This window comes from Tupaia chinensis, unplaced genomic scaffold (assembly GCF_000334495.1).
Source record: "Tupaia chinensis unplaced genomic scaffold, TupChi_1.0 Scaffold000601_1, whole genome shotgun sequence".
In the NCBI taxonomy this organism is placed as follows: Eukaryota; Metazoa; Chordata; class Mammalia; order Scandentia; family Tupaiidae; genus Tupaia; species Tupaia belangeri.
In genome coordinates this window covers 1,089,452-1,100,636 of record NW_006160119.1, presented here as the reverse complement: position 1 = coordinate 1,100,636, position 11,185 = coordinate 1,089,452, and the positions used below count along the sequence as shown (strand labels likewise).

The following is an 11,185-nucleotide window of genomic DNA, read 5'->3' as shown; positions in this document are numbered from 1 at the left end:
CAAGGTCCAGGACGCGAACCATGGTCAGCCATGTGGGAGTCCAGCAACATAACCATAATGCTACCTGCTGGTCTCAGGTGATACTGTTCTTTACTCCCTGTGTCATACGGGATGAAAAATACACTGTATTTGCCAAGAAAAGAAGAGACAAGAAGAATTTTGCCTGCTGGGGTAGAACTGCCAGAAGGGTGGGACAGGACTGCCAGCTTTAATATCAGAGTTCACATTGACTAGCTGGCTCGGGGGAAAGACCAGCTGGCTCGGGGGAAAGACCATGTAAAACATTACCGAACTTATTGTGGACTAGATGTGTAGAGAGAAAGGTGGGTGGAATTGTAGCTGTGATGTTCTTTATTTTACCTTTTTAAAGAAAGTTCTTAGCATTCTTATAAACGTGAACTTGCAGATAAGCATGGGAAATGAAAATGTCTACTTTGAGAGAGGGAAATTTGTAATAATGTGGGGTAAAAATGTTGAAATTGGGGACCAGCAGTTGGCATAATGGCTATGTCGCTGGAGTCCCATGTAGTCGACCGCGGTTCAAGTCCTGGACCTGGTGGCTTAAACTCACGCCAGGCGCTTGTGCGTGCATGCCCAAGATCCCGAGAGGAGAAGGGAGAAGGGATTACAGTGTGGCCATCCCCCCTAGGGGGTGATTTCTTGCTTTCTGTCTGTCTGTCTGTCTCTTTCTGGCAAGTGCATGTGCCCCCCAAAAAAACTTTCTCAAAACAAACCCGTTGAAATGGGGCCAGCAGGTGCCGTGGTGGTGAAAGCGCTGGCCGCCCACGTGGCTGGCTTCCGTCTGAGTCTTGGACCTGATGGCTTGCTTTCTCGCTTTCTTTCTCTTTCTCTCTGTGTGTGTGTGTCTCTCTCTCTTCAAATTAAAATCTGTGGTGGTAGTTCATTTTAGAAGATACTTATTTTTTAAGGTAAATTATTCTAATTAAAAAAATTCTAATTTTTGAGTTTAAGCCAGCCATGGCTTTTAGCCCTGCCCTCTGGCTAGTGGTGACCAATTCTGACTGCACATTAGACTCATCTTGGAGAGTTTTGGAAAGTCTTTTTGGCTCCATTACAGACCTCATGATTCCAGCTCTCAGGGTATGGTGCCTAGAACTCTGATTAAAATGAAAAAAGAAGGCCCTAAGAGCCCGGCCTCGTTGCTAGCAGAACACCAGAGACTGGCCGCCGTAATCCAGTGTGTGGAGGTTGTGCAGTCCATGATCAGGAGCTCCCCGTCAGTTCCTGCTTGTGTGCTCACTTAGGGCAGGGTTTCGAGGCAGCTCTTCTGTCATTTGGGTGTCACCTCATGGTATCATTTCCTCCCAACAGCTCCATTTCTAGACCCCATTGCACTGAGACCAGGCCACAGCTGAGTCTTACCAGCCCGTGTCATTCTTAGTATGGGAGACTGGAAGCTCACGGATAGTGGTCCTTACCCCAGACAAAGTGAGGGGCCACCTGGGGATGGATGGTGGAGGATGTAAGTTTGGGCTGAGTAGGTGTCTTGGGATCTGCCATGTCTAACCGACTTACCTATACACTGTAAAGATCTGGAAGTTTCTACAGTTCTTAAACGTGTGTATGTGTTTTGGTACGACTGTGCCTTCCAAGGGAATTCCCCCCTCTCTAGTAGGATTTGAACTATGCACTGTGTTGTGTGCGTGTGAGTTTAGTAATCCAAAGTGTAGATATGGTACCTACTGTTACTTGAAATAAATGTAAAGAAACTTTGAGGGAATTAATATTAAGTTTAAACTCAGGATATTTTTAGTTAGGTTTTTTTTTTTTGAGAGAGAGTTATTTTTGCTATAGAGCACAGTTCCTTGCTGGAGAGATAGAGACAGGAAGTTAGAAAGCAAGATATCCCCCTCTTCCCTTCAGGGGGGATGGCCAGGCCACCATCCCTTTTCCATTCTCTTGGGGTTTTGGGCACGTGTGCACCTCATGAGTTTCAAGCAGCTGGTCCAGGACTTGAACTGCGGTTGACCAGGAGAAAGTCCAGCGCCTCACCCAAACTCAGGATATTCCAAGGCTGGGTAGAAAACAAGGGAATAATAGTGTTGAAAGCTGAGTCTGTAGACGACACACGGACTTCTATTAACAACATGTGGAACGCAATACCTCCTCTTAGGCTGGTTCACCATCAACTATATCTCCTTCTATTTCGTAATTCTCAAAACCAAAGCATTACTAAGTTACTCAAAGACTAAAAGTGAAAATGCTCTTCTCATTAACCAGAGAAGACTAAATGTTATGTTTTATACAAAGTTTTTTAATTCATTTTTCACAGTTGCCAGACGGTGTGCGTGCTTGCCAGAGACAGGCAAAGGAGGAAGCACCCTCCAGCGCAGTGCGGTCGTGCTGCAGTCCTGTCCTCTCAGGGCCAGCCCTGCGGCATCTGCTCCTTCGACGACTTTTCACTCGGCTGGCCTGAGCAGACAAGGTGCTTCCGTGAAAGTTTGCTAATCATAACACTTCATGGCTGTCTAGCCACTTTACATAGCAGCTGTACCTTCTAGGTCTCCCCGACAGTGTGTATACAAATGCCAGTTCCTCTGCATTTCCCCCCTTGCTTTTTATTGTCTTTTTTTTTTTTAAAGTTTATTTATTTCTTGAGTGTGGAAGGAAAAAATGAGAGGATAAGCACCCCCACCGGGTCCTTAATGCCTAGTCTCCCCGTCCCAGCCGCCACACTCATGGGCATTTATGTGTGTTCCCTGGGTTGGGCCTCGTGCTTCCTCCGTAGGGCTTCGGAGTCCTGAAGAGTCTGTCACTGCTGCGCCCGCGGCCCCTGCGTCTTTGGTTTTAGCCATGTCGGTACGAGCGGTCTGCTTTGTGCTCCTGGTGACTGACACTAGGTTTCTTTTTGTGGGCTTGTCGGTTATTTGTCAGCCGTCTTTGGAGAATGGAGTATTCAGATCTTCGGCGCATTAATAAATCATGTTCACTTTTTACTACTGTTGAGTTACATATTTCAGACATACTCTGTGGCATGACCACACCCTGCTGGGAAGCTTTTCCCTGTGTTAGATATATTCATTATAAATATTCGTATTTTCTCCTGTCCTGTTCTGAGTGTCATCTTCCTCGTGTTCTTGATGGTGCCCTTTGTAGCACAGCGGTCTTCAATTTCAGTGCTGTCCGACCTATTTCTTAAGTGATATTTGTCTTGCTTTTGATGTCGTGTCTAGAAAGCTGAAATCAGGAAGATTGAAGCCTGTTTTCTTAAGAGCTTTATAGTTTTAGCTCATTCATTAATTTTGATTCATTTTCAGTTACTTTTTGTATGTGGTATGTGGGGGAAGACCAACATGATTCGTTTTTATATGAAATAACCCAGTTGTGCCAGCACCACTTCTTTTCTTTTAATATCAGAGGATGTATGCATGTGCGAGTGTGTGTGCGCGAGCATGCAAGAGACAGAGAGAGGAGAGAGAGAGAGCAGGCACCACCTCAGTGAGGCCTGGCACGTCTCAGTCCTCTAGTTCTGGTCCCTCGGGATCCTGGGCATGCCTGTATTTTTCAAGCTGTCGAGACCATGACTCCCATCCTGATTAGCCATGTGGGTTCTGGCTTGCTTTATGGAAAGTCTAACTGCAGAGACACTTCTAATGAAGCTTACCACAGTAAATGGCATTACTGTTTAGCAGGTAAGACAGGCCAGAAATCTCGCCTCTTTCTTGTGATCTGTCTAGATCTAGTTCATCAGGTCCGTCAGTTCTGCACCCCACTACCCTGGTACAAGCTTCACTTATCTCTTCTTTAGACTTAGACGATAGTGTCCAAATTGATAGATCCTTACTACTCTTACCTTGATTATTTTAGTTTCCAACTTGTATCATTTATTCTTTTTCAGTTTTCGCTTCTTTAGCCTGTTTTTGTACTAGAAACCCTCTTGGATTCTTGAAACATTTTATTTCCTTTTATTTTTTTAAGTTGCCAGAGAGCGTGTGCACTCACCAGGGCGGGGGAAGGGAGAGGAAAAGCACCTCAGGCTGCAGTCCCCTCTGCCTCTCCACCGTCCTGGGGAGCGGGAGCCCCTGCGCACATGCCATGCTCTCCACGCTGGTGCAGCTGGGCAGGCTGCAGTCCCCTCTGCCTCTCCACCGTCCTGGGAGCGGGAGCCCCTGCGCACACGCCATGCTCTCCAGGATGGTGCGGCTGGGATTTGGGCCGTGGTCAGCCGCGCCGGCTCCAGTTTCCCCAGCCACCAGACTGGGGCTACCCCGTGAGCTTCCTCCACGGCACCTGCTAGCATGTCTCCCTCCTCCCTGTGTTACTCTGGGGATTCCGGCTGGTAACTGGGAGAACTGCCCCTTTCTTTATCTGAGGTGAGCTCGTCTACGAATACACAAGCTTCTATTTCTTCTCATGGAATCAAGGACTTGGCTTTATTAGTTGTCCCCAGCTCTCTCCTGCATTAGTTTTTCCTCTGTCAGATCATTGTGGTAAACATAGATATGCTGTAAGTCTATCTTAACAACAAAAAGAAACTTTAAAAATTCCCTTTTCTGGGAAAAGTAATTCTGCTTTTTAAAAATATTTTTACTATAGGGCGTATATGCTTGCCAGAGAGATACAGAGAGACAGCAAGAGAGAAATTGCTCCCAGGGGTTGGCTTGCTGCAGTCCCTTCTCCTTTGTCCTCCTCTCAGGACTTTGGGCATGCACTTACACACACTCGGTTTTGGGCATGCACTTACACACGCCCAGCATGAGTTTTAAGCTGCCGGGCCTGAGACTTGAATCTTGATGGACTACATGGGAGTCCAGTGACATAATCATTACGCCATCTGCCGGTCCCTGGGAAAAGTAATTCTTACAAAAGGACAGCTGTAAAGTGCGGAGACCTCTGCAGCAGGTACTCGAGAGTGCGGAGACCTCTGCAGCAGGTACTCGAGAGTGCAGAGACCTCTGCAGCAGGTACTTGAGAGTGCGGAGACCTCTGCAGCAGGTACTTGAGAGTGCAGAGACCTCTGCAGCAGGTACTCGAGACTGGGTAATGTCCAGGACGCACAAGCAGTAAATGGGCTGGTGAGGAGCCTCTCAGAGTGCGTTCAGGAGACAGAACAACGAAATGGAGGTTAACTTTCCACTCGAGGGGCCCTTCTAAGCCCTTGTGGGTTATAATCCATTCTATTTCCCTTAGCAGAAAAGCATGCCTTGTTACTGCAAATCATTTACTCCACTGCAGTAAACTCTTCAGAGTGTACTTGGATAACGCGTCTCCCTGCACAGTTCTGGGTTGGAACGAGGCAGATAGCCACACACACACACACACACACACACACACACACACACACACACACACTGACAGCAGAACTGCTCAAATGAGGACAGTTTTTCAGCACATACCTGGACAGGAGCGGCCAGGAGACCCACGTGTGTATCCGAGGTCCAGCTCGTGTCCACGTGTGGGATGATCTGTGTGATAGTGGCTCACCTTCATTTCTGGGGTGTTTGTGGTTCAGATTTAAAATAAGGGCGTTTCATTGGCTCTAAAATGTGCCGCTTTTACTCATTTCCCATTTTTTTCTCTAAAGCCTTCAGTTTCTTAATTATGTAAAAAAGTGTTATTAAATCAAGACTTTGTTTTGTGTGAAGGAAAGGTAATATCTCCAAATTTCCTTAGATGTTTTCTTTTAGCCATTAATATCTTGTCATTAAAAGTGAAAAATACTGTCTGCTCTTTGCTTTTTTAATATTAGAAAATGTGTATTTGGCTATTCTAGAAATTTGCTTATATCAGGGCTTTTTTTTTTTCTCCCGGCATTTGGAGTAAATGGAATATTCTTGATGCATAAATGCTCTATAACAACACTTTGTTAATAACAGATTCCTAAGTTCTGATTCTTTCATCACATTGTTCTTAAGTGTTGCTTAAAAAAGTTCAGGGAACTATCTTATTCTAAAAATGTCGATGATCCAGGTTGAAAACATTTCACCTGGAAGCATAAACACTTGTGTTTTGAAGCAGGTCGGTCCTTTGAAGTTTGAGTTGTATTTTGATGAAGTCATGTGTGGCCACTGAAGTGTTTCTTCTCTAAACTTCCAGCAGTGGAACTTGTGTTTCTCTTTCACAGTCACTCGTAACTTTGTCTACAAAGAACCTCAGCTTAGAACCCAGAACAAGTCTGTGTTGGAGATGCATTTCTAGTGCTGCTTCTGAAGCTACCTCAAGTAGCGTGGGGTTGCCACCCTCTCAGACTCACCTGCTTCCTACAGCCCCTCACTGCCCCGTGTACCCTCTGTCCTCTGCCTGTTGCTTCTTTTTGTTCTCTTTCCCGTAGTTTGAGAACAGGTCTGTGGTCGGACTTGTGGTCATGATGCTTGGGGAGAGTAGCCGGTGTTTCCCTTTCTGGGTAGGTAAGACGAGCTACTGAGGGGAGAAGGGGAGCAGCTCAAGTGGAGATGGCTTAGTGGTGCCCGTCCGTGTGCGACTTGGTGAGTTTGTTAGAGGAGTCAGGCTCTGCTGGACAGACGTCTGTTTAAGCACCTCTTTATTTAGCGTAGAGACCTGGTGTCCTAGCCGGCACTGGGGGCCTACCTTTTGAAGTGCCGTTTTTGAAGAAATAGCCTGTGGGTAGTATAACATTGCCTCATTAGGACTAGATAGATTACTCTTGGAAGTGTTTTTCTAGCTGGAAAATAAGTTGATGTGAATGTTTGGATTTGCATTTGGATTAGAATTGTTTGGCATTTTCTGATATTTTTCCTCTGCTTTTGTGTCCTAGGTTGCACGTTTTCAAAAAATACCTAATGGTGAAAATGAAACAATGATTCCTGTATTGACATCCAAAAAAGCAAGTGAATTACCTGTCAGTGAAGTTGCCAGCATTCTCCAAGTAAGTGTTTCCAAAAAAGTAAGTGTTTGTTCGGGAGGGAAGGAACAGTGGAAGCAGTCACTCAGACTGTCAGTCGGTGCAGCCCAGTGAGTCCCCTCAGGATGGAGGTACCCTGGCCTGTGCTGCCCAGTGAGTCCCCTCAGGATGGAGGTACCCTGGTCGGTGCAGCCCAGTGAGTCCCCTCAGGATGGAGGTACCCTGGCCGGTGCAGCCCAGTGAGTCCCCTCAGGATGGAGGTACCCTGGTCGGTGCTGCCCAGTGAGTCCCCTCAGGATGGAGATACCCTGGCCGGTGCAGCCCAGTGAGTCCCCTCAGGATGGAGGTACCCTGGCCTGTGCTGCCCAGCGTAGTAACCAGGAACGTGACTGTTGACTGGGCGTGAAATGTGTGGTGAAAGCTGACGGAGGTGCGCATGACTGTATTCCTTGAGAGGTGGCTAGGTGGCAGAGACCAGATTTAACTTTATTTATTTGAATAGCCGTAGGCTACCTAGTCGGGCAGTACAACTCTAAACCACTACACTCTTTGTACTGGGTAAGGATTCGTCAGATTAGAAAAATCATCGCTATAACAACATAAGTAGTGTTAGATGTTTATCTTTTTTAATAAGGTCTTTCTAAGACAAAGTAAAAGCTAACTGCAAGTTCAGAACCACAAACATTAATTGCTTATGTAATTGTATTTCTTTCTAGTTTTAAAAAACAGAAGCTATTGAAACATCAAGAAAGGAAATTTAAAAACATTTTTCCTTTACACGTTCATATGTTTCGATGATATTAAAAACATTGGTATCTGTTTTTGGGATTTAAGAAAATTTGGTTGCTGTATTCATACCCTGTTAAAATAATTTGTTTTTAATATATTTAATTTTTTTTAAAGAAATAATTATTTATTTATTTCCATGTGTTGTTGTTATTTTTTATTTTGACCAGAGAGAGAAAGGGAGAGAGCAAGCCACCAGGTCTGAGATTGCAACAGAGTCAGCCATGTGGGAGTCCAGCCTCTTAACTGCCATGCCACCTGTTGGCCCCAGTGTGTTTAAATTTTGGAAGACTCCATTATTAAACTCTAATAAAGGTTTTGGCCAGGAAGACTAGTTATTTTGGAAATGTAGGTTATTTCATTCTTCTTCTTTTTTAGAATTTTCTATTTAGATTTTAGTTATTCATTCATTTATTTTTATTTGACACAGAGAGAGACAGAGCAAGAGAAGGAAAGTGAGAAAGCAAGTCACCAGGTCCAGGACCCAAACCGTGGTTGGCCTGTGGGAGTGTCCAGCCCCTTAACCTCCATGCCACCTGCTGGCCCCATCAGTTCATTCTTGAAAGTTGGTTTTGTGATAAAGTATGAGAGACAACTGAAGATTGTAGGTGGAGTCCATAGAATATAAAATGTACAGAGTATGACTTTGTCTTAACTTCATTGCTTTGAGTAATTTAGGAAGCAGACATTGTTAGCCTGAACTAATTACACAGTCAAAGAGCAAAACTACTACAAAGCTCATTGTTTCAGTAGGCACCAAAACAAGTCATTCATAGCCCATTGAGTATACTTTTGGAGAAACTAATTTTAGAAAACAAAAAAAAGCTAATGAAAACGTACTGGTATTTTACTTTCTATAATGACTGGTTAGTACTGTTCCTTTTTCCCCATAGGAAACTTAAATGATTCATTAAACACTACTTATCACCTGCATTTTTTAAAGACAAATTCTTTCCAGACTTTTTTTATAAATAAAATAATTATTTAATTTTATTTATTCATTCATTTATTTTAATTTGACCAGAGATAGAGGGGGAGGAAAGGGGGGGGGAGAGAGAGAGCGAGAGAAAGCAGATCACCAGGTCTGGGATTTGAACTGCAGTTGAACGTGTGGGAGTGTCTGGTGCCTTAGTCATTGCTGGCCCTGTCATCTGCATGTTTAGAACAGTCTTTTATTGAGGCATAATTTACATAAAATACAATGCAGCTTTTTGTTTTGTTTTGTTTTGCTTTTTTAAGAATTACTTAGCTTTTACTATTTTTAAACTTGATGAGAGAGAACGTGAGAAAGCGAGACCTCAGATCCGGGACACCACGCCACTTGCCAGCCCCAGGGCACTTACTTCAAGTACAGTCTCCATGTTGACAAATGTAACCACGCTCCTAGTTCAGATAATAGAACTTTTAAATAGAAGTTTGTTTACTTCATGTGGGGGAGAGACAGACAGAAACCCTCAGCAGGGTCTCAAACTGCACGTGGTGTGTCTAAATACCTGATGTGTTAAAAGTTGACGGTTTAATTGAACCTTGATGTTCAGTGGCTTCTAACCTCGCAGAACCGCATACCTCCACTGCAGCTAACCTGCAGAGCGTTTGATCAGTCCAGGAGCTCTGCGTGCCTTCGCAGCTTATCCACCACTGTGTCAGCCTCGCCCCAGCCAGCCACTGAAGAGCTTTCTGTCCGCGCAGGCTAGTTCTGGCTGTTGTGGAAGTGATCGGTGTGATCACACCGCGCGTCTGCGTCTGCGTCTGCGCTTCCTTCTCTCGTTGTGGTCTAACGTGCCCGCTAACTTGGTGTGTGAAATCCAATAGGCCGATCTTCAGAATGGTCTGAACAAATCTGAAGTTAACCATAGGCGAGCCTTCCACGGCTGGAATGAGTTTGACATCAGTGAGGATGAGCCGCTGTGGAAAAAGTATATTTCTCAGGTGAGTTACTTTTATTCTTCTCTCTGCTGAGTATTTGGATGTTTGTTAGGCAGTTCTTTACTTTATAGGGCTGTTAATGGAGGGGAAGTAACTATTTAAATGCCTTTTATTTAACCATTTCTACTTGGCAGGGTTTACTGTTATGTTGGAATTCGTGTAATTTTTGTTGTGTAAAGTTTCTTTCCCCCCGAAGAGAAAGGAGTTTTTAAAGGATTTGGCCATAGGGCGTGCGTGCTTGCCAGAGGGGGAGACAGTGCTAGAGAAAGTGAGAAATCATGCCCTGGTGGGGATGGCCACACCACAGTTCCTTCTCCTCTTGGGATTTTGGGCATGGGCACACTCGCGCCCAGCATGATTTTCTTTTTTATTTTTTTTGGAGAGATTTTTGCCATAGGGCGTGTGCGCTTGCCAGACAGAGAGACAGAAAGTGAGAAATCACCCCCCAGGGGAGATGGCCACGCCACAATCCCTTCTCCTCCGTTCTCCTCTCGGGATCTTGGGCACGCACGCACCCGCGCCTGGCGTGAGTTTTAAACCACCGGGTCCGAGATGCGAACCACGGTTGACTACGTGGGAGTCCAGCGACATAGCCATTACACTAACTGCCAGCATGATTTTCAAGCCTTCCGGTCCGGGACTTAAACTGTTGTCAGTTATATGAGAGTCCAGTGCCTTAACCAGCATGCCATCTGTTGGCTCCCTGTTCTATAAATTTTAAAACGCAGCGTTTTCTCTGAATATATCGGGTCATTGGAAAAGTCATGATATATTTCTGCATAGAAAAACATAGAGAAATTGGTTGTGATTTTTCCGACCACCCAGTATCACATAAAGGTGACACTGTTGACAGAGGTTTCCTTTGAAAATACTGATTTTAACAGTTTTAAATAGTAGCAATACTGATATTTCAATGTAATCAAGTCTGACTTTGAGAATGAGTGAAGCTATGTCGTTTAAATCCGGACTGTCTGGGTACAGGCACTGGGAGCACTTGAATGCCTAAGAGAGCCCTGAAGGCCGGTCCCTATGTCTGAAGTTCTGATTTGATTGGTCTGGTGTGAAACTGGGTACTGGCCTGTGTTCGTAGTTCTTCATGTGATTCTGGTGTGCAGGAGGGTTCCAGCTGCTGCTCAGGGATTAGAGCTCTGGGGGGAGCGGGTGGTATCTCCCCCAGGAGCTGTGGTGTTTGGGGGGAGGCCGTGCTGCGATGACACCTCATACCCAGGAACCTCAACAAGATGTGCTGCACGAGCAGGGGAGGTGGGGGGGTCCGAGCTGTGAGAGCAGGCATCTAACTGGGTCTGAGTGTGTAAGAGCGGGGGTCTCACTGGGTCCGAGCTGTGAGAGCAGGTATTTCACTGGGCCCGAGCTGTGAGAGCGGGTGTCTAATGGGTCTGAGCTGTAAGAGCGGGTGTCTCACTGGGCCCGAGCTGTGAGAGCGGGTGTCTAATGGGTCTGAGCTGTAAGAGCGGGTGTCTCACTGGGCCCGAGCTGTGAGAGCGGGTGTCTAATGGGTCTGAGCTGTGAGAGCGGGTGTCTCACTGGGTCTGAGCTGTGAGAGCGGGTGTTTCACTGGGTCCGAGCTGTGAGAGTGGGTGTCTCACTGGGTCCGAGCTGTGAGAGCGGGGGTCTCACCGGGGGTGCGGC

General features: G+C 45.7%; 1 protein-coding gene across 1 annotated transcript in view; it reads left to right on the top strand.

Moving 5' to 3' along the window:
- Positions 1-6,736: 6,736 nt before the first annotated feature.
- The window catches only part of ATP2C1 (ATPase secretory pathway Ca2+ transporting 1), a gene marked incomplete in the record, with an annotated part of 93,026 nt that continues 88,577 nt past the window's right edge, over positions 6,737-11,185 (top strand). Inside the window, 2 exon segments of the mRNA XM_014591585.1 lie at positions 6,737-6,847; positions 9,422-9,538. Of these exon segments, the coding sequence (XP_014447071.1) occupies positions 6,779-6,847; positions 9,422-9,538 (186 nt within the window).